This window comes from Orycteropus afer, unplaced genomic scaffold (assembly GCF_000298275.1).
Source record: "Orycteropus afer afer isolate SDZICR_OR568_19922 unplaced genomic scaffold, OryAfe1.0 scaffold00261, whole genome shotgun sequence".
Taxonomy (NCBI): Eukaryota; Metazoa; Chordata; class Mammalia; order Tubulidentata; family Orycteropodidae; genus Orycteropus; species Orycteropus afer.
Window position 1 is genome coordinate 2,897,391 of NW_006921848.1, and position 23,518 is coordinate 2,920,908.

General features: G+C 39.7%; 1 protein-coding gene across 1 annotated transcript in view; it reads right to left on the reverse strand.

Moving 5' to 3' along the window:
• Window positions 1-23,518, reverse strand: part of LRIG3 (leucine rich repeats and immunoglobulin like domains 3) — an 81,132-nt gene that overhangs the window by 25,066 nt on the left and 32,548 nt on the right. Inside the window, exons 4-10 of the mRNA XM_007950066.2 lie at window positions 7,269-7,400; window positions 6,406-6,549; window positions 5,083-5,226; window positions 4,619-4,762; window positions 4,072-4,215; window positions 2,829-2,909; window positions 595-666 (exon numbers count right to left, since the gene is read on the reverse strand). Coding sequence (XP_007948257.1) covers window positions 595-666; window positions 2,829-2,909; window positions 4,072-4,215; window positions 4,619-4,762; window positions 5,083-5,226; window positions 6,406-6,549; window positions 7,269-7,400 — 861 coding nt within the window. The remainder of the gene's footprint in view (window positions 1-594; window positions 667-2,828; window positions 2,910-4,071; window positions 4,216-4,618; window positions 4,763-5,082; window positions 5,227-6,405; window positions 6,550-7,268; window positions 7,401-23,518) is intronic.

Below are 23,518 nucleotides of genomic sequence, written 5' to 3' on the forward strand. Positions count from 1 at the left end.
GGGCCTGTGGCTGACTGTTCCTCTGTCTGGCTCCCTGGCTTTTAATCCTCTTTCTCCTGCTCTTCCGGCCTGCTGCTCTGGGCGTCCCTGCGTTGTCTCTCCTCACCTGTAACCCGGGGGCTGACTGCTCTTCTGTCCAGGTTCAAGGTTTTTATCCCCTTTCTCCTGCTCTTCCGGCCTGCTACTCTGGGTGGGCCTGAGTTTCCCATCCTCACCTAATCCCTTCGGCTGATTGCTCTTCTGTCCGGGTTATATTATACATATATGTTAGGTATAATACCTGGCACATCATGGTACACAATAAATGGTAGTTCTGGGGCTTTTTTAATTACATATATCACCATTTCAGGGAAGGAACTATAAGAAAGCCCAACAATGATATGCAATGTCCAGAAATGCAAAAGAAAACAAATGACTGTACACTGCCATAGAAGGATAGATGGATGGATGAAAGGGTGATAGATTTGTAAATATACTTTACAGTAATGAGAGGATCGCAGCAAAATTACATTCTACTTTGTTTTACCTTTCATGTGGTATACATAGATAACCATCTTAGACTATTTTTAGGGTAATTAATTTCCAGCTACTTACAGATGTTCTAATGCATCCAAACCAGTGAAGGCTTTTTTGGTAATAGACCTAATCCGGTTTCCCTGGAGTATTCTGAAAAATATTATATTGGAACAGTTAACAAAATTATTTAGGGGAGGGCTCTCATGAAAAGAACCACTTTCCAAATCATCTGTGAACAATTCTATTCTCTTCAATTAAGCCACATATCCTGTAAAAATGTGCCCATGTCATCTAGTACAGTAACACAGTTCAGCACGGTTTTCAAAGCATCCAGGAAAGAGCTCAGGAAAAACAAGTTGTTCAATACATATTACTCTGATGGTTCAATTTAAAATAGTGGTTTTCACTCTTTTAAGGAATAGGTAAGAACTTTATTCCAAATAAATTGTCTCAGAATTGCAATCAATACAAGTGGTAACAGTGCGCCATTTCTTCTCACACTCCCTCCCCAGAAGTACCTTTATCTTCCAGAGGGCTCTAGGGCTCTGTGGAAGTCAATTTGAGAACCACTGGCTTTAGACACATAATTGGGCCATCTGGAAGGTCATATTATGGCTACATGAAAGTATGTTTTATGCTGTATTACTTGAAATCTACTGAAATATTATCAGCAGATATTGATCACCTCATTTAAAAATTACTATGAATAGAAAGTAATACAGAAGGGCTCAAAATGTCAACGCTGGTAGTGTACTAACTTTTTTTTTTTTGTGATTTGGATGAAAGCTTACAGAGCAAATTCATTTTCCATATAGCAGCTGACATATACTTTGTCTCATGACATTGACTGTAATTTTTCACAATGCAACAGTTTCCCTCTTAATTCCTCTCCATAGTTACCTCTTCCCTGTGTCCTTCCCTCCATGCACACCTGGCCTGGAGCTGTCTCCCTGTGCATACACAGCCCTTCTACTCTCCCATGATTGTTGTCTCCAAGGAGTGTATCTACCTAGTATAAATGTTCAGTTCATATGCCTGTCTTTTGTTTGGCTGAAAGCCACAGGAGTGGGTTCAATTCCAGACCTGAAAGGCAGCTAGGGGCCATAGTCTCAGGGGTTCCACTAGGCTCTATCAGACCAGCAAACCTGGTCCCCTTTTTTTTTTCCAAATGATTTTGAGTTTTGTTCCACATTGTTCTCCCACTCTATCCAGGATCTCCTACAGAGATTCCCCTCCAAGTGGTTGACAGTGGTAGCTGGGCACCATCTAGTTCTTCTGGTATCATAATCCTATAGGCTGAGGATCGCCTGGTGTACCATTTCCTTGGACTAATTGTTTCCATGAATCTTTGGTTTTCTTAATACTTCTTTGCTCTGGATGAGGAGAGACCCATCATTGCATCTAGATGGCTGCTTGCAAGCTTTTAAGATCCCATTCTCTACTCACCAAAGGAGCTCTGGTAGCATAGTGCCTAAGGCACTTGACTGCTAACCAGAAGGCAAACCCACCAGCCACTCCTCAGAAGGAAGGTTGGGCAATCTACTTCCGTGTGATACTGCCTCAGAAACCCAAGGAGGGGTCGCTGAGTTGGGTCCAACTCAAAGGCACATAACAACAACAATCACCAAAGTAGAATATGGAACAATGTTTTGTGTAGTATGTTATGCCAATTGAGCTTGATGTCCCCTGGGACGATGGTCCTGAGCCCACAGGTCCAACTATTTGCTCCATCTGGGTAGCTGGCTGTGGCAAAGAAGTGACTACAACCTTGTCCCTTGTCAGCTCTACTATATACCTGGGAATTCTTACAGAACACTTGTAATACACTTGTAGAAACATTGTCTGCCAACCCTATATATGGTCTTGGGCACATTCCCCCCTGCATAGACATACCTAATAGTTCAGCCAGTCCACCCGTCTATCCACCTGTAAATCAATGTTTGCCTTCACTGACAACGCAGTACTGTGTGTGCAAAAGCGTTCATTTTTGTTGTCTATACCAGTAAGTGTACTAACTTTTATATAATGATAATCCCCAAAAGTCTAAGCACTCAAATTAATTTTAAATTATCTAGACATCAAAAATAAGCTACACAAACTATCGACTAAAACTCCTTCTACCCAAGGGGAAAAAAAAGCTAATTAATATGCACCTCATATAAAACCATTCATTTTCGAAAATGATAATGAGTAGCAACCAGATTATGCACCTATTTCTGAACTCTTCAAGATGCTAAATTGTGGAATTGACTTCAGCTAAGCCCCTTTTTTAGTTCAAGAGTGAGTCAAATTATAAGGCAAATCATACTCACAGCCGCCTCAGTTTGTCAAGTCCAGAGAAAGCACCATTCATGTCTTCAATAGTCCAGGAAATTTCATTATTCTTCAGATCCCTAATTAAAAAAAGGAATCCTACTGAAACAGTACCAGGTGCTTAAATAAAAGATACGATCGGAAATTTAAAGTTATATTTACAAATCTAAGTCCACCACCTTGGTGTAGCATACCAAATGAAACCCATCGATGAAAGGCATTGAGTCAATTCCGACTCATAGTGGCCCTACGGAGTTTCCAAAACTGTTAATCTTTACGGAAGTAGATTGCCTTATCTTTCTCCCCTGGAGCAGCTGGTGGGTTTGAATCTCCAGACTTCTGGTTAGCAGCCAAATGCCTTAACCACTGTACCACCAGTTCTCCTTGGTGTAGCATTTAATGGGTAATAAATTCCTTGTAATTTTCCCCATCATCTCCATCCCTTTCAAAACAATGGGAAACATTTTATCTCCCCAATATACCTCTGACAGTCTGCCCTGCTCCCCAGCAATATTTTAAATTTTTGCTCCAAATCAAGACAGTTGGCCAATACACAGCTTGGGGCCTATTAATTTCTCTATCAAGATGACTAACTTCTGAAAGATTTGCACAGTCTTAAAAATACATTAAACTTTAAAACCACTGTTCCAACCATACAAGGAGGTACCCGCCAAAGCATACAGTGTATCTTTCAATTATGTAATGCTTCAAATAGTGAATAAAGCAAAAAAAGTTTCTGACAGTGCAAAACTCAAAAGCCCATTGCACAGCATTAAATTAACATTTGAGAGATTTCTCAAAGGTCAATTAATTCAACTGCCCCTTCTTTCTCTTAGGACAGAGGCCAAACCTGGATATAACTGGCATTTTAATAAACAGGCATCTTCCTTTGCTGGCCTTTGTATATTCTTTTTCTTTGGGTAATTTTTTAAGCTGCATTTTATAAAGAAAAGTTAGGGCACCTAAAATTGTTTGCCTCTTAAGCAATTGCCAATTTCGTGAATATCCTGAGAGGGCAAACTGTAATTACCAAAACAATCAGATCACTGTCCTTTGTTATCCTTTTAAGAATCACATATGGATGAAATGGACCTATTTTAATCAAACTGATCTGGGAAAGATTAAGATACTACTTCTGAGGCTGCACACATTTCCTTCACAACAAAGGCAATCTGCTGGGAGAAAAGTGGGCACATTTAGGAGACAATTAGGTTCATGTACAGAGTAAAACGTGTAACTTACAAAGTCTTTAAACTAGAAAGTCCCCGGAAGGCACACTCAGCAATGTAGCTGACTTTGTTGTTCCCAATGTGCAGTGTATTTAGTAAACTCAGGCCCAGGAAGCTTGAATCATCCAACCTGGATAACTGATTGAAAGTCAGATCTCTGCCAAGGAGGGAAAAAAAAAAAAAAAAGCTTTTATTTTCCAAAGCAACATAATGATTTGCTTTCCAAAAAAAACCCAATAGTATTGGCAACTACAGTGATCCTTATTTAAAAATGCTGCCCTCTTGATAATGCTCAGGTCAACATTATTTCTAACACTAGTAATTAAAAGAAAATACATTTTTATTTGAACATAACCAGGACTGCTTTAGCCACAGAACTGAAAAGATGGAATTGGCTTCAACTTGCAACAAAAAGAGGAATAAATTGCATGTTGAAAAAAAAAAAAAAAAGCTGTCACCTTGGAAACTTTGTTATGAAAATTTCACAGATCAATGGTAAGAAGCTCATGCTTTGGCATGATCCCTGCTCTCAAACCTGAGGAGAATAAAAGGCAACTCACAGCTCACTGAGTTTCTGGCAGAACTCCCAGGCATCAGGACTGATCCTGTGGATGGCATTTTGGCTGAGATGAAGTTCCTGCAGCATCAGCAAGCCGTAAAGCCAGCCTTTGGTAATCTCTGTTAGGTTGTTATGGTCCAGCTGCCTACATTTACAATAGGAACCAACAGCAGGATCAAAAGTTTATTATCTAGTCTCTTCAAAGGGGACGTATGATTACAACCTATTATATATTCATATTGCTTACTAGATGTTTAGTTCTTATGCTATGAAAACATCAGCAAAAGATAACATGTGCTTATAAATCCACAATCACCATTACTTGAATCAAAACCAAACATTAAATTATAAGTAGGATTGTGAATTATGAGATTTTAACACAGGATTTCAAACCAGAGTTACTGAATTCACTGATCATTCTAAGACCATACCACCTGAGTGGGGACTTGGACAATGCACACTTACAAAATTTCCATGTTGCTCAGCCCCCAAAAAGCTCCATCCATAAGTTTTGTCACTCCGTTTCTTTGCATTTTCAGAGACTTCAGAGCACCAAGCCCTTGGAACGTGAGTCCATCTACGTTTTTAATCTTGTTTCGGTTCAGTTCACTGTATTGGGTATTACAGTTAAATAGTTTATTAGACAAATCCTGGAGGTAGTAATGAAATCTGACACCACTATCACACAGTTAAACCAGTCAGTGTTAAATGATATAGAACATTTTAAATTTCTAAACATTTTTATTGAGAAAAATTTCAATTTACTAGCAGTGAGTGAATTTCCTTCTGAAATGTGCAATCTAGTTTTGGAATAATAAAATACTGAAACTTGACTGCATTTTAATTTCTAATCTATTGCCCATGCTGTAGAAGTAAACTGATTAATACTTGTTTCTAAATGATCCAGAATGAGAACACTGAATTTGACATCAAAACATGGGCTCTTTTCATAAGCATGTTTATCCTGTTCAATCTGCTTATAAAACTCGGTTTTTAATCTTTCACGATTCTTTTTATGTTTAATGCTTTTTCTTTAAGGCAACCCTTAAAGTGTAAACCTTGCTTGCGTTCTAGAATCATCAGGGGAGTTTTAAAAATTACTGAAGCTTGGATCCTACCCTCAGAGGTTCTAATATAATTGGTAGAGGGCGTGGCCTGGGAATTGGGATTTTAAGCGCTCCCCAAGTATCTGTAATGTGCAGCCAACGTTAAAAACCACTATTGCAGGAGGCTGTTCACAGATCATTCTATCATTATTAAGGAGACAGTTCTTTACAACCACTTAAGCTATCAGAGCCTACTGGTGTTGTTGGTATTATTCTCAAAAACCACAGCTGTTGAAAGTCCCCATGATTTCCTCAGCACCACAATGAAGCTTCTGTAAGGTAGTTGTTCAAAGATTACCGGGTGCACTCTTTCAATAACAACCTAACATGTCTTGTCAGGCAGGCACTTGTACCAGGTGACTTTTAAGGTTCTTTCCAATTTGGAGTTTCTACAACTCCAGCTCTCAAAGGAAGGGCAGTCACATCCTTGTTTCTAAACTCCTTTGCCACATGATGGTTTTTGTTGTTATATGCCGTCGAGTTGAACTTGACTCATAGCGACCCCTCCTTGGATTTCCAAGGCAGTATCACTATGGAAGTAGATTGCCCAACCTTCCTTCCGAGGAGTGGCTGATGGATTTGAACCACCAGCCTTATGGTTAGCAGTCAAGTGCCGGTTTTGAGGAGGTTGATACAGTTTCTAAGAGGGGAGGAAACAATATATAAGAGGCATTTTACTTACAGGTGTTGCAGCTGGGGCAGTTTAAACATCTTGGGTGGGATAGCTGACAGTCGGTTCCTGTTCAGCTTCAACACCAGGAGTGTGTTGGCCAAATTGTCAAAACAACCAGGTTCCATGGACATGACTCGGTTGCTGTTGATATACCTGTTGGAAGTTTGAAGCTAAGCTCCTTCTTTCTGGTTTCTTTGGGAAGTTAAAGTGCATGTATTCTCTGTATATAAGGGATCTCCAGAGGATCTAACCATCATTTGCAATAATAGACACTTAAAATAATTACCGTTTAGGCTCTGTGGATCAGTATTGGTTATGATCAACATATACTGCTAGGGAATATTTGAAGATTACAAAAATTATTAGAGCTATTTATCTACCTTTTATGAAATCCATTCAGTAATAAAACACAGCAGTGGTTTAATTTTAATCAGTATTTTTTTTTTTTTAAAAAAGAGAAGCATTTGTTATGCCATTAAGTTTTTCTAGCAATTAAAGGATGTTAAATTTTTGTAATCCAAGACTATTAAGAATAAAATGAAGACTGTGGTTATCTGAGTTTACAGCAGAGAAATTACAAACCAATCAAAATGTTACATTTTGGATCCACATGAAATAAATAGGCAGCTTATTATATCTTACAGTTTATCTTTTCATAATAACACCATATTTTCACTCTTGTTGTCGTTGTCATTGTTATGTTCTGTCAAGTTGGCTGAGACTCATAGCAATTTATATACTTAAAAAAAAAAAAAAGGAACCATTGACCGATCCTGTGCCATCCTCAAAATCATTGCTAGGTTTTAAGCCTATTGTTGCAGCCAATATTTTCATTACAAGTGAAAATTTTGGTTCAAGAAAACCTCACTTACAGATACTTGAGTTGTAGGGATGGGAATGCTGTTTTAAGAGCTGAAATGTTGTTGTTGCTCAGGTCCAAAGTTTCCAGGGACTGGAACTGTTTCAGATGTTCAGGCACTATGTCAACAATTCTGTTTCCAGCCCTGGAATTTAAGGATAGCACAGATAACAGATGGTACAACAATCTGAAAGTAAAAACGTATCTTCTATTTCCAGCTTGTGCCTTGGGAATATGAAAACCTTGTTTCTCTTAAGAGAACTTGTAAATGTTGAGCACCAATACCACGGACCGTTTTAACTTTGCATTAAATAAAACCAGCTGCCATCAAGTTGATTCTGACTCATGGTGACTTCATGTGTATCAGAACAGGACTATACTTTGTAGGGTTCTCAATGACTGATTTTTCTGAAGTAAATTATCAGGCCTTTCTTCAGAGGCCCTCTCATAGACTTGAACTTGCAACCTTTTATTTAGTAATCAAGCACATTAACCATCTGCACCATTCAGAGATTTGCCTAAAACAGTAACTCACAGTATTAGAACATATGAAAAACATAACTATTTAATTGTAGAGTAGAAGTGTCACAGCTGTGGTCATCTAAATGCTATCCACTTGAAGTGAATGGTTTGATTTTTTTTTTGTTATGTTGTTTTTGTTAGTGATCCTTCCTCCTCCAAATCTTAATAAATGATATGTGAACACTGAGCTAGCATATTAGGCACACACATGTTCATTCCCTGTTCCTCCTTCTTCATTTCTAATTTATGTCTATTTCTCCTCCTGGAAAGTAGACACAATATGGGTGCCATGGGGGAACTCTTCACTTTAAGAAACAGTAACTTTCAATGCACTCTCACAGTCTTCAAATCAGCAGACATGCTTTAGGGCTTTGAATATTACAAAACTATTACACATGGAACATTACAGAAGAAATAACCCCTGGGAGTAAATAAGATTAGATTAGTAATTAGATTAGATTAATATATTTTTGAATTAACAGTAGTCTTAAAGGCTTTAAATACCAGAACTGTGCACTCCAACATGGCGGCCACTAGCCACATGAGGCTATTTAAATTTAAACTAATTAAAATTAACTACAATTTAAAATTCAGTTCTATAGTCACACCAGCCACATTTCAAGGGCTCAATGAATGCATGGGGCTAGTGGCTATCACGCTAAACAGTGTACATACAGAACATTTCCACCACTGTGGAAAGTTCTATTGGTCCAGCATTGTGCTGGAGTAAAACTATAAGGGGGCAAAAAGGCAGAAAAAAGAGGCCAAGTCAAAGCACTTAAAAAGTTACCAATACAACAGCTCCCCAGAGGAAATTCAATTTAAATGACAGTCTTGCTAGAAAACAAATGAATCAGATATGTAAGGCACTTTAATTACCGCATTCACTTGAAATCAGATCAGGTAACTTGTTCTTCTTAGACCATCATTTTATAGGGGCAAATAACAGATCAAAGTAGAAAGGCTGTGATGGTAACAGTCTATCTACAAATCATAGAAAAATCTTTGTTTCACAACGCAAGAACAATAAAACAATCTGAGTCCCCTAAGCAGAATGCTGCATGCTATACAAGTTACCCACCAGTGTCAGTATGTCATACTGGGGTGGTGGCCTGCATATCGTTGTGATGCTGGAAGCTATGACACCAGATCTCGAATACCAGCAGGGTCAACCATGGTGTACAGGTTTCCGGAGAGCTTCCAGATTACATAGACTAGGAAGAACTATATGCCAATCTATTTCTGAAAAACTGGCCAGTGAAAACCTTATCATACAGCAATGGAACACTGCCTGATATAGTGTTGGAAGACAAGCCCTTCAGGATGGAAGACACTTAAAATGTGACTGGATAAGGGCTGGCTTCCTCAGTGTATAAAATAAAACCAAACCCACTACCATCAAGTTGATGACTACTTATAAAGAACCTAAAGAACACAGTAAAACTGTCCCATAGGGTTTCCAAGCCTGTAAATATTTACAGAAGCAGACTGCCTCATTTTCCTCCCATGGAGTTGCTGGTGGGTTCAAACTGCTGGCCTACTGGTTTGCAGTATAGTCAACATTAATGACGTAGATGGGGTAAAGATTTTGGGACCTTCATATGCTGATGTGGCACAATGCAAAATGAGAACAGCTGCAAACATCCATTAATAACTGAAATGTGGAATGTATTAAAGTGTGAATCTAGGAAAATTGGAAGTCATCAAAAATAGAATAGAATGGTTGAAGATTGATATCATAGGTATCGGTAAGCTGAAATGGACTAGTATTTACCATTTCGAATCACATTAATTATATGATTTACTATGCTGGGAATCACAAATTGAAGAATGACATCACATTCATTGTCAAAATGAACATTTCAAGGTCTATCCTGAAATATGAAACTGTGTATGACAGGGTAACAACCCTATGCCTGCAAGGATGTCCAGTTAATATGACTGTTAGCCATATTTATGTACAAAACACTAATGCCAAAGATGAAGAAACAGAAGATATTTATGAACTTCTGCAGTCTGAAACTGATCAAATATGCAGTCAAGACACATTGAAAATTACCGATGATTACAATGTGAAAGTTGGAAACAAAGAAGGATCAGGAGTTGAAAAATATGGCCTTGGTGGCAGAAATGACACCAGAGATGACGTGATTGAATTTTGCAGCTATCCATGGCAAATACCTTATTGCAACAATATAAACAGAAACTATGCATGTGGACATGTGGACTTCATCATCTGTAATACACAGAAATGAAATCTACTACATCTGTGGAAAGAGACAATGGAAAATCTCAGTATCATCAGTCAGAACAAAGCCAGGGGCCGAGTGCAGAAGAGACCACCATTTTTTCATATGCAAATTCAGGTAGAGCTGAAGAAAATTTAAACAGGTCCATGAACAACCTTGAGTATAGTCCACCTGAATTTAGAGACCATCTCAAGAATGGTTTTGATGCCTTGAACACTAATGACTGAAAACCAGAAAAGTTGTGGGAAGACATCACACATGAAGAAAACAAAAGGTCATTAAAAGACAGGAAAGAAAGAAATTACTAAAATGGATATCAAAACAGACTCTAAAACTTGTTCTTAAATGTAGAGTAGCTAAAGAAAATAGAAGAAATGATGAACTGAAAGTTCAACTGAAAATTGAACAGAAAATATCAAAGGGCAGCTCAAGAAAACAAAGTAAAGTATTATGAAATGTACAAACACGTTGCGTTAGAACACGAAAAGGGAAGAATATGTTGGGCATTTCTCAAGCTGATTGAGCTGAAGAAACCCTTCAAGCCCTGAGCTGCAGTACTAAAGGATTCTATGGACAAATACTGAATGATACAGGAAGCATCAAAAGAAGATGGAAGAAATACATAGAGTCACTATACCAAAAAGAACTGGTCAATGTTCAACCATTTCAAAAGGTAGCATGTGATCAAGAATTGATGATATTTAAGGAAGAAGTCCAAGCGCCACTGAAGGCACTGGTGAAATACAAGGCTCCAGGAACTGCTGGAATACCACTTGACCTGTTTTGACAAATGGATTTGACACTGGAAGTGGTTATCTATATGCCAAAAAATTTGGAAGACAGCTACATGGCCAATAGAGGGGAAGAGTTCATATATATGCCCATTCCAAAGAGAGGTTACCCAACACAATGTGGAAATTATCAAACAATGTCATTAATCAAATAATATTATTATCACATGTAAGTAAAATTTTGCTGAAAATAATTCAAAAATGGTTGCTGCACTATATCAACAGGGAACCTCCAGAAATTCAAGCCAGATTCAGAAGAGGATGTGGAATCAGGGATAGCATTGCTGATGTCAGATGGATCTTGACTGAAAGCAAAGAATACCAGAAAGATGTTTATCTATGTTTTATTGGCTATGCAAAGGCATTCAACTAACAAACTATAGATCATAATAAATTATGGATAACGTTGTGAAGAATGGGAATTCCAGAACATTTAATTGTGCTCACATAAACCTGTACATAGACCAATAGGTTGCTGTTGTTGTTGTTATGTGGACCCAAATCACAGCGACCCCTCCTTGGGTTTCTGAGGTATCACGATGGAAGTAGATTGCCTGACCTTCCTTCCGAGGAGTGGCTGGTAGATTTGAACCTCCAGCCTTCTGGTTAGCAGTCAAGTGCCTTAGGCATTACACTACCAGAGCTCCAAGACCAATAAGTAGTCTTTCAAATAAAACAAGGGGAGACTGCATGATTTAAAATCAGGAAAAGTGTGTGTGAGGGTCATTTCCTTTCACCATACTTATTAATCTGTACGCTGAGCAAAATAATCCTAGTAGCTGGACCACAGCATCAGGATTGGAGGAAGACTCATTAACAACCTACAACTTGCAGATGACACAACCTTGCTTGCTGTAAGTAAAGAAGACTTGAAGCACTTACTGATGAAGATCAAAGACTACAACCCTCATTATGGATTACACCTCAACGTTAAGAAAACAAAAACCCTCACAACTGGACCAATATCAGGATAAGCAGAGAAAGTACTAAAGTTGTCAAGGATTTCATTTTCCTTTGATCCACAATTAAAGTCCATGAAAGTAGTAGTCAAGAAATCTAATGATGTATTTCATTGGGCAAATCTGCTATAAAAGACCTCTTTAAAGTGTTAAAAAGCAAAGATGTCACTGTGAGGACTAAGGTGAGCTTGATCTAAGCTATGGTTCTTTCAATTGCTTCACATGCATGTGATAGCTGGATAATGAATGATGAACTCCAAAGAGGAGTTGATGCATTTGAATTATGGTGTTAGTGAAAAATACTGAATATACCATGGACTGCCAGAAAAACGAACACATCTGCCTTGGAAGAAGTACAGCCAGATGTTTCTTAGAAGGGAGGACAGGAGGACTCCATCTTACATACTTTGGACACATTACCAGGAGGGAACGGTTCCTGGGGAAGGACATCACAGAGCGCAAACTAGAATGTCAGCAAAAAAAGAGGTCTTCCCTCAACAAGATTAATTGGCACAGTGGCTGCCACAAGGGGCTCAAATATAGCAACGCTCGTGAGGATGGCGCAGGACTGGGCAGTGTTTCATCCTGTTGTACACAGGGTCATTATGAGTCCTACTGATTAGATGGCACCTACCAACAACAATAATATAAGTCACAAAATGGTGTCTCTATACATAGTCTGCTGTTAAGCTTCAAGAAACGAGAAAACAGAAATATATCCCATGTATGTGTCTTTCTCACTAATAATTGCATTTCTATAGTGTTTTGTGTTTATTTAGCTTTCCCATATTATATAACTGGTGGGCCTCACATCCCTCAGAAGGTATACAGGCCCAACGCTATATCCCTGAGTTGGTTGCACCTCTTATGCATTTTCATAAAATCCAATGTTTTAAAGTGATATAGCACTTACACATTGGTCTTTTCCACCATACTGCACCCTCCTTAGAAGGAGGCACTGCATCTTTACTCCTCTCTCTTTATCAGATGTGTACAGAATCCAAAAATTTTGAGCATTTTTCATGTCAATCATACTATCATTTCTGTGGTGTTAATATTGTAAATAATTTTTAGTTAGGAAACGAAGACTTTTAACCTAGCAAGTCCAAGCACTTCCAACTCACCTCACAGAGTAAGTGTGGGTTGGTCCCATAGAATTCTTGGTTCAAAGATTATTTTTGCAATAAACTTCTATGCAAAAACGTTACCTCTGGAAAGATCTACTACACCTCCCACCTTGCAGAAATTCTGAGCTTTTGGTTTCAAAGTCATGTGGGAACCCACTCTGGCTGAGTTATCTTCTTGCCAATGATATGAATGCCCCAGAACAGAACCCTTGTCCTTCTTTGCTTGCATCTTACAGAGATGAGAGGAGATGAGAGATAAGTAAGGGTTTGCACGTACTCAACTCAGCATCTACCCAACAAGTATGCAGACTTCCTGAATAGGTGCAAATGCTGGGTGCTGCTCAAGAAAGAGAATATTAATAGGGTGAGGGTGAATAAGTTGTAAGATTTTTATCTTTAAACAACAACAACAAACTAATAAAACTTCTCAAACTATCGTTAAAATCTTCTGCATGCCACTTTTAATAAGGCAGGGATGGTTCAGTGATAGGATTCTAGCCTTCCCTGTGGGAGACCTGGGTTCAATTCTTGGCCATGTACCTTACGTGCAGCCTCCTCCTGCCTGCAGGGGGGGCGGGGGGGAGGGAGGCTTGTGTGTTGCTGCAGTGCTGAAGAGTGTTAGCACAGCTTCCAGACTAAGACTGACTGCAAGAAAAGGTTAGTGATCTACTTCCAAAAACAAGCTAATGAAAACCTTATGGAACACAGCAGTCCAATCCACAACTGACCACAGGGACGGCACAGGACAGGGCAGCAATTAATTCCACTGTATGTGGGGTCACCATGAGTCAGGGGACCTACTGAACAGCAGCTAACAACAACATGCCACTTTTAAGGACTGAGGGGGATTGTCTGTCTTGATCTTTAAAATCCAAATCATCAAACAATCTAACCTATTTTTTGAAAGTAATCCTATACAAGAGAACAGGAATAGGTTATCTAATGTCTTAAGACCCTATCTTTGTTTGTGACGAGATAATTCATTAAAAAAAAAAAAAGGATCAGAGCCCCAAGTACCAATTGTGACTATCAAGACCCTCCCTCAGCTTCTCATAAAGCCTTGCTGACTTTATTTGAAGTCAAGTGAGCCATGACCTCTGATTATGACCATTTCCCACATCTGGATTTGCCAGTGAATAAACTCCTTGATCTAGCTGTGAGGTACAGAATAATGCAAGTGAGACAATTAGTCAATTTCTAGGCCCCCAGAGATGGACTCAGTCCAAGAGACAAACCACAGGCCCTAGGGTCAGGGTGTATGGGTTAAAGAAAACCACACTTTGGGAGACAAAAAAATTTCTCTTAAATGCATAACCCAAATGTTTGCATTACCAGGATGTCCTCCCACAGTGCAGTCACCATGAAGTGCCTCTCTCACTCCATCGCCACCCCATCCCCAACCACTACCTCCCAACAAACTCCACATCTGGTTTTGGCCCCAAGGACGTCTGGGGCTCCATACAGCTACACTTGCATTTAACAACAACAAAAAGAAAATGCTCATCTACCGACTTCTGCAATAAATGGAGCATATTAGCTTTTCAGGGCAAAGGAGGGAAAAACCCACAGGTGTCTATCATGTTGGTCAAATAAGGCTACCCGTTAGATAACAGGCCCCACAATCTTTGGTTTATATTTTCGTTTGTTTATAAGGTAATTATGAACATGGTATTAAAACTGCCAATTACTTGAGTGACGAATAAAATTTTCCTTGCAGTAAAAGTATGCTCCAGCCAAAGCCAGCAATTTCCTGAGCTGCACACCTCCTCAATTACAGTGTGAAAGTGCTCAGTTACAGACGGAGCAGGACAGTGCCGTCTTTGTCAACTCGGCTTCCAGCACAAAAATCCCTTACAACTGCCAGGATAATAGTCCCTGTATCACACAATTTTAAATCTGTCCTAATGGAACTGAACTAAATCCAAATACCACTTTCATATTAGCTCTCAGAGTAACTGGCAAATAACCACCTCATATGGACCAGTTTAAAAAACAATACAAGTTGCTTTGTATTAGGAAAGAGGGATAAAAAGATTTTTTAAAAAATCATTTGATTACTTCAAACTCTCAAAACAAACTTATTCCACGGAGTGTGGATCACAAATAGCCATTTCCAAAAGACAAAGATCCAGTACAGCTCCAGCTTTATCTTCTTCTCCAAATAGAGATAAATGCTCAAAGCGATTACACATTAAAAAGCATTGCAGTTAATTAATACTTTAGGCAGGAAAAGCACAACGCTTTAACCCAAAAAACTGTGCGAATACCTTTTTCAATTACTTAACTAAAGTGAAAATGCCATCTTTTCATTGTTCAAAAATCACAGTACGGTACTGTAAGTACTTGGACGGCATTTCAGCCTTGTGCAAATCCATGTTAGAGACGAGGAATATTTTGGTCATCTATGTTTGTTGATAGTACAGGGAGTTCCACGGTCAAACTCATTGCTGAGGCAAAGTATAATTAGTCCCTTGGGGACAAACACAGGCCCAGAGGCTTGGTTGATCAGGGAGAGCAGACAGTTCCTTCGGGCTTCTAAGAGTCCACAGGATACAGGAGTCCCTGGCATTCTAGCCTTGACTTCTCAGGCTCAACCATAAAGGTTTCACTTTGTGGCCAATTTCACCTTTCAGCCAACTTGGCCAAATACCTTTAGTATGCAAAGGCAAACATTAGCATTTTTGCTTGGCAACACTTACAGCCATGGTGCTGGAAATTTAATAAAGAACAAGGCAGTGTGGGCCTTGACCTCACAAAGCTTAAAGCCTAGTGCAGAAAACAGGCAGGTGAATGGGAGTCTATTATAGAGTGGTAAGTGCTATGATAAGGAAAGAAGTCATTGTTCTTAACTGCCGTCATGTCAGCACCCAACTCATGAGGATCCCATGCAGAACAGACTGAGCACTGTCTGGTTCTGCACCAGCCCCATGACTGACTGTGGATAGCAGCACTGTGACTCATATGGTTTTCACTGGCGGATTTTTGGAAGTAAAATGCCAATACTTTCTTCCTAGTCCAACCTGGTCTGGATGCTCTGCTGAAACTTGTTCAGCATCTTAGCAACATGTAGGCCTCGAATGACAGATGGGTAGAAGCTGTGTTGAAGTGAACGACTGGGAACTGAACATGAGTCTCCCAAATGGAAGGTGAGAATTCCACCACTAAGCCAAACATTTGTATGCCAAACAAGCAAAGAAAAGTACAGTGGAAATAGGGCAGATTCCCAAGGAGTGCTGAGAGGGATGTTGAATGGTTAGCAATAGGAAGTAACAGCTATGCTGACACTTGAGGCATGAGGACGTAGCTGGGCAACGGAGAGAGTAGGCAAGAGTCCCAAGTAGAAGGCAAAGTCATGCATTAAGACTCAGGCAAGTGAGAGCCTGGCAAGGCTTCTTTGCTTTGAGGAAAAGAAAGGATGTCTTCATGGCTGGAGTACAGAGAACATAGATGGAGTGTGGAAAAAGATGGCGTGCAATAGTTAGGTAGCTGGGAGATGAGAGTAGGTCAAGGGGGGGCCTGAAAACCAAGTTAAGCATTTGGCTTTTATGTCAAGATCAACTGGAGAGGGGACTGAAGGATTTCAAATGGTTGAGTGACAAGATCAGAAGTATATCTTAGAATGACTGTTCTGGCAGCAATGAGTTGGAAGACTGGACAGTGGCAGACAAGACCAAGTGCAAGAGCACCACTTGGGAGGCTCCTAAGTCAATGCAGAGGCCAGATGATGACGCAGAGGCCAGAGGATGGTGGTCAAAGCTATGGGGATAGTGTGCCTAGATGCCCACTTTAGGGGCAAAGCATCACTCTCTCTGTTTTCCCAAGGCAAAGACTGTGCTTTTCTCCTCCTCTGGTCCTCAGCTTAGGCCTCCAGCTCTGCAGCCTCAGGGCTCGGGGCCTGGTCCAGCACTGCTTAGTTACCATTCACTCTATGCACAAATGTTGTGTTTTGTGTTTCTGATATGGAAGTCCTTCCAAAGTATGGGACCCTGAGTAGGGTCCCCTCTTATTCAGGTGTGAGATGGTACTGACCAGAAGAATACAATACTGCCATTTGAATGTCTGTAATCACTACCAAAACAAAAAAACTCACTGCTATAGAGTCAATCCTGACTCACAGTGACCCCTCCTTGGGTTTCTGAGGTGGTATCTCTAAAGAAGTAGACTGCCCAATCTTCCTTCCAAGGAATGACTGGTGGGTTTGAACCACCAGCCTTCTAGTTAGCTGTCAAATGCCTTAGGCACTATGCCACTAGAGCTCCTAGAGTTCAGTGAGTGATCACTAGAAAAATGAATAAATGTGCAAGTCCCTTAAATAAAAAACACTTGTTCTAGTACTCTGAACACCTGTACCAAACATAAACATGGATTAAATTACTAACCATAAAATATAATTTAGGAGGTTAGTGATAGAGCCACTTGGTAGAATAATGGTTGGTTTTATTTTTTAACTCACTGTGATCTCCAGAAATCATAAATGTCTCAAAATAACCATCATGAACTCCTGAGTGAATATAAGTGTTGTCCATTTATTTCCAGAGTTTCAAAGGAGAATCATGGAGTAGAGTATTCTTTGTTATTAAGGAACCAGAATGTCAGGTTCTTTCACACTGGAATTCCTGAAACAATCAAGCCACCGCTTCTGAATGAGTAAGACATACAGTCAGCCCACTGCATCTGGATTCAACAAACCTCAGATCAAAAATACTGGGGTGGGGGTAGTAATGAAGTGATCAAAGCAATCCCTCAAAAGCTAAGAGAGCTCATAAGGGCTATTTATAGCATTTACATTGTATTAGGTATTATAAGCAGTCTAGAGATGATTCAAGGTGTGTGGGAGGGTGTGTGCATGTTTTATGTAAATAACTATGTCATTTTATATAAAGGTCTTGAGCATCCACAGATTTTGGAATCCTCCAGGGGGAACCTATCCCCTACAGATAGCGTGGGACGATTGTATCTCAGTAGCTTCAACCGTCTCCTACTTATTGCACAAGATGCTACGCAGCTTAAGGCCTTGAAGCTGTGATGTGTATAGACATGCAATCTCGGCTGTTTAGAGAAGGTATGGGCATGCAGCATTTCCCCTTGAGAGAGGGTGTGTGCACTGAAATTTAATTTGAAACCATTTATTACTATGTTTGCAGTGCCCTCTTTTCTTAGAATGCATAATTTTAATCACATTCCTTAAGTCAAATTCAGTTATTGGAATTAACAAATTGCTGAATCCATGGTCATTACATACAAACACCTATTGAACAGGCATATTAAATGTATTGACAGGTGGTCGGCCTGGCCCCAAGGATTGCTAATACATAACTTGCAAGCAACGAGCTCGGCACCATTTGTAAAGGGATTACGAGTTGTTACACACACACACACTACTACATTTTCCAAAACACTAATACTTCCAACACCAATCTTCCTCCCTCTTCTGCCCAAAAACAGCTGTCTTGAAAACTACACCTTGGCTGGAATAACTAACACCCCATATTATCAGGCTTCTTTAACAAAAGATTTGGCAAGGGAAGAACCTCTCCCATACAGGTAAAAATGAACTGCCTCTGCTCATCTCTTTTCTAAAAAGATAATTAAGAAGTTTCATTAAAAGAACACATGTTTAGACTGGCCTACTGGTACTGTGGCAACAAAGAATAAAGCCAGCTAAGGAAACTTTTGCAAGGAAACAGATTCTTGATTAAGAATTAATGATACTAAGTACCAACTAAGCCATGATGTAAGAAGTAAAGAGTCAGTTCTCTCAGTTAAAAGCCAGATCAACATAAAATGTAATTACCTTTTGGATCACAAACATGATAAAGATGGCTGCAATACAGAGATTCCTATGATAATCAGGGCCCTATTCATGTGCCAATTATAACACACATTAAAAATGAAAAAAAGAAATATGTGTCAAAAACCTATTCATAACACATACAAATAAACCCTTCTTTGATCCCCAAGTGTAAATTCAATTTACTCCTTTATGTAAACAGAAATCTAAAAGCAAGGCCTAGAAGATGACAAGACAGTAAGACACTTACTGAACAATTATTTTAATTGGAAATAATTTAATGACATACAATACAAATTAACTGAGTAAAATTAAAAGTTTTTCCTTATCTGTCTTCTGAGGGAGAATTGCTTCCTCCTTTAACCTTCCATGGAGCCCCTGAACAGTGCAATCAATCAATGAGCCCAGCTGCATTTCAAGTCCACTTCTGGAGGTGACTTGGAAGAAAGGCCTGGTGATCGCCTTCTAAAAACTGAGCAATTTTTGATTCCTCAGAACTCAGGATTAAATGAATGTGTTCAAGTTCTGAAATAATCAAACAATCTTTATTCGTCCAGAAACTCTAGACCAAGGTTTAGATTAATGCATAAAGATTGACCTAACCTGTTGTTCAAATATACAGGTACATCAGAAAACAGTATGTCCATTCCAACTGCCAGCCAGAAAAAGTAAACATTAACCTGAGATACATTAATCAATCCGCTAAAAGTAGGACCTCTTCGCTATAACAATAAACCAAAAAACAAACCAACTGCCATCAAGTCCATTCCCAAATCATGGTGACCCCATGTGTTGCAGAACAGAACTGTGCTCCACAGGGTTTTCTAGGCTATGAGCTTTCAGAAGCAGATCACCAGGCCTCTTTTCCTAGGTGTCTCTGTGTGGATTCAAACTGCCAACCTTTCAGTCAATAGTTGAGCACTTAACTGTTTGCACTACCCAGGACTCCATACATACAGCAATGCTGTTGTGGGAGACACCCCGGAATGACAGAGTCGAACTGCCCCATGCAGTTATGTAGGCTGCAATCTTTACAAGCTCCTGGAAGCAGACTGCCAGGTTTTTCTTCCACGGAGCCACTGGGTAAATTCTAACCACCAACCTTTCAGTTAGCAGTCAGGTACTTAACCATTGCACCAGTAGGGCTTCTTACTCAAACGATAATTCCTCAGCCAGGAGATTTCATTCTGTCATCTTGATCGACTACATTTTGTAAATTTTAGTTTTCTCACCTGTCAACAAGGGAAATAGAATGGAATGGTCTTTTCCAGTTCTAATGACTTGTGATTCTGGATGTGGATAACAAACATGGCAAGTGACCAGATTTGCTCCAGAGACCTCCTAAATCCACTGCCTAAAAACTGAAGCCTCTTGCAGAACCTGGCCTTACTTTCAGTGAGTTTCTATCACCTCTCTCTTATGTTGAAGCCCCATTCCCTGGAGGCCCACCTTTTTCTTACCCTGTTGTTGTTTGGTGGTGTCAAATCGTCTCCGACTCACAGAGACCTCATGTACATCTGAAGGAAACATTGCCCTGTCCTGTACCAGCCCCACGATCCTTACTATACCTGAGCCCATTGTTGCAGCTACTGTGTAAATCCATCTCATTGAGGACCTTCCCCTTTTTCATTGTCCCTCCACTTTCCCAAGCATGATATCCTTCTCGAGGGAATGATCCCTTCTTATAACAGGACCAAAGTAGGTGAGACGAAGTTTGGCCATTCTTGCTTCCAAGGAGCATTCTGGCTGCACTTCTTCCAGGACAGATTTGTTAGTTCTTTTAGCAGTTCATGGTACTTTCAGCATTCTTCATCAACACCACAAATCAGAAGCATCAACTCTTCTTCAGTCTTCCTTTTTCCTTGACCAGCTCTCACATGCATAGGACGTAACTAAAATTACCATGGCTTGTATCAAGTGCATCTTAGCCTTCAAAGAAACATCTTTGCTCTTCAGCATTTGAAAGAGATCATTTGCAGCACATTTGTCCAATGCTATATAATGTCAGATATCTTGACTGCTGCTTCCATTGGTGTTGATTGTGCAACCAAGTGATGTGAAATCTTTGATGTCAATCTTTTCTCCATATATAATAATGCTGCTTATTGGTCCTGTTGTGAGGATTTTTGTTTTCTTTATATTGAGGTAGCATAGTGCCTAAAGCATTTGACTGCTAATCAAATCTGGCGGTTCAAACCCACCAGCCACTCCTCAGAAGGAAGATGGGGCAGTCTACTTCCACAGTGATACTGCCTTGGAAACCTAAGGAGGGGTTGCTATGAGTCAGATATGACGTGATAGCAGTGGATTTGGTTTGGTTTTCTAATCTATACTGCAGATTGCCAGACATCCTCTTCTGAATCCAGCTTGCATTCCTGGAAGTTCTCTGTCAAAATACTGCTGTAACTGTTTTTGAATTATCTTCAGTAAGATTTTACTTGCATGCGATATTAATGATATTGTTTGATAATTTCCACATTCTGCAGGATCACCTTTCTTTGGAATGGGTACAAATATGGATCTTTTCCACTCAGTTGGCCAGGTAGTTGTCTTCCAAATCTCCTGGCATAGCCGAGTAAGTGCCTCTAATCCATCATGTTTGTTGAAACATCTCAAAGGTTATCCCACCAGTTCCTGGAGCCTTGATTATCACCACTTCCCTCAGTGCAGCTTCAACTTCTTCCCTCAATACCATTGGTTCTCGATTATATACCACCTCCTGAAATGGATGAACATCAATCAACCAGTTCTTTTTGGTGCAGTGACTCTGTGTATTCCTTCCATCTTCTTTTGATGTTTCCTACATCATTCAATATATTGCCCAAAGAATCTTTCAGTATTGCACCTCAAGGCTTAAATTTCCTGTTCAGTTCTTTCAGCTTGAGAAATGCCAAGTGTGTTCTTCCGTTTTGGTTTTCTAACTCCATGTCTTTGCACATTTCATTACTATAATTGACTTTGTCTTCTCGAGCTGCTCTTTTAAATCTTCTGTTCAGCTCTATTATCTTGTATTTCTTCCATTTGCTACTCTCAGTTCAAGAGCAAGTTTCAGAGTCTCTTCTGACATCCATTTTGGTCTGTTCTTCCTTTCCTGTCTTTTCAATGACCTTTTGCTTCCTTCATGGATAATGTTCTTGATGTCATCCCACAATTCTGGTTTTTAGTCATTGGTGTGAAATGCATCAAATCTATTCTTTAAATGGTCTCAAAATTCAAGAGGGATATAATCAAGGTCATATTTTGGCTCTCATGGACTTTTAATTGTTATCAACTTCAACTTGAACTTGCAAATGAGCAGTTGATGGTCCGTTCCACAATCAGGTCTTAGGTTTGTTTTCGCTGAAGATATTGAGCTTTTCCATTGCCTCTTGCCACAGATGTAGTCAATCTAATTCCTGTGTACTCTGTCTGGCAAAGTCCACATGTTTCTGCCATTTGTGTTGTTGAAAAAAAGTATTTGCAATGAGTAAGTAGTTGGTCTTGCAAAATTCTATCATGCAATCTGCAGCATTATTTCTATCTCCAAGGCCAAATTTTCCAACTACCGGTGATTCTTCTGTTTCCAACTTTTGCATTCCAGTCACCAGTGATAATCAGCACATCTTGATTGCATATTTGGTCAATTTCAGACAGGGAGGAAGTGAGCAGAGCGGTTCAAACAGCTAAGGAAGATGAACTTGTCTCTCATTTTGTCGTACTGTGGTGGCTTGCATGTTGCTGTGAAGCTGGAGGCTGTGCCAGCAGGGATGCCCATGGTGGACTGGTTTTGGTGGAGCTTCCAGACTAAGACAGACTCAGAAGAAGGAAGGGGCCATCCACTTCTCAAAGTATTGGCCAGTGAAAACCTTATGAATAGCAGTGAAACACTGTCTGATATATTATTGGAAAATTTTATGAATAGCCCTGAAACACTGTCCGATACGGTGCCGGAAGATGAGCCCCTCAGGTCAAAAGGCACTCAAAATATGCCTCATGAGAGTAGAGCCTATCTTGATGATATGAATAAAGTAGAGCTTTCAGGGCCTCCATTTGCTGAAGTGGTGTGATTCAATATGAGAAGAAACAGCTGCAAGCATCCATTGATAATCGGAACATGGAATGTATTAAGTATGAATATAGGAAAATTGAAAGTTGTCAAAAATGAAGTGGAACGCATAAAGATGGATGTCCTGGGCATTAGTGAGCTGAAATGGACTGATTTGGGCCATTTTGAATCAGATAACCATATGATCTACTATGCTGGAAATCACAAATTGAAGAGAAATAGCATAGCATTTATCGTCACAAAGAATGTTTCAAGATCTATCCTGAAGTACAATGAATGCCATCAGTGATAGAATAATATCCATACGCCTACAAGAAAAGCCAGTTAATACTATTATTTTTCAAATTTATGCACCAACTACCAAAGCCAAAGATGAGGATACTGAAGATTTCTTAGTCTACTCCTTCATTTTCCTGGAGCGTATCTTCCTTTACTTTTCTGAGAAATGATACATAGAAGGTGCTTTTTTGCCCTTCATGTCTAGAAATATCTTTATACGATTGACAGTTTGAGTAGGTATGGAATGTAGGTTAAAAACTGTTTTCCCTCAGAATTATGAAGACACTGCTTCATCATAGCTTTCACAGATACAAGTTTGAGGCATCAGAGGCCATTCTAACTCTCTGCACGGGCATAGCACAGAGTAGCAGGCCGGAAGAGCAGGAGGAAGGGGTGGAACCCAGGAAGCCAAAGAGAAGAGTGATCAGCCAGGGGGCAGTTTAAGCATAGGTATTGAAACAAGGCGGGCTTGTGCTTACTCACTGATCTGCACTGAACAC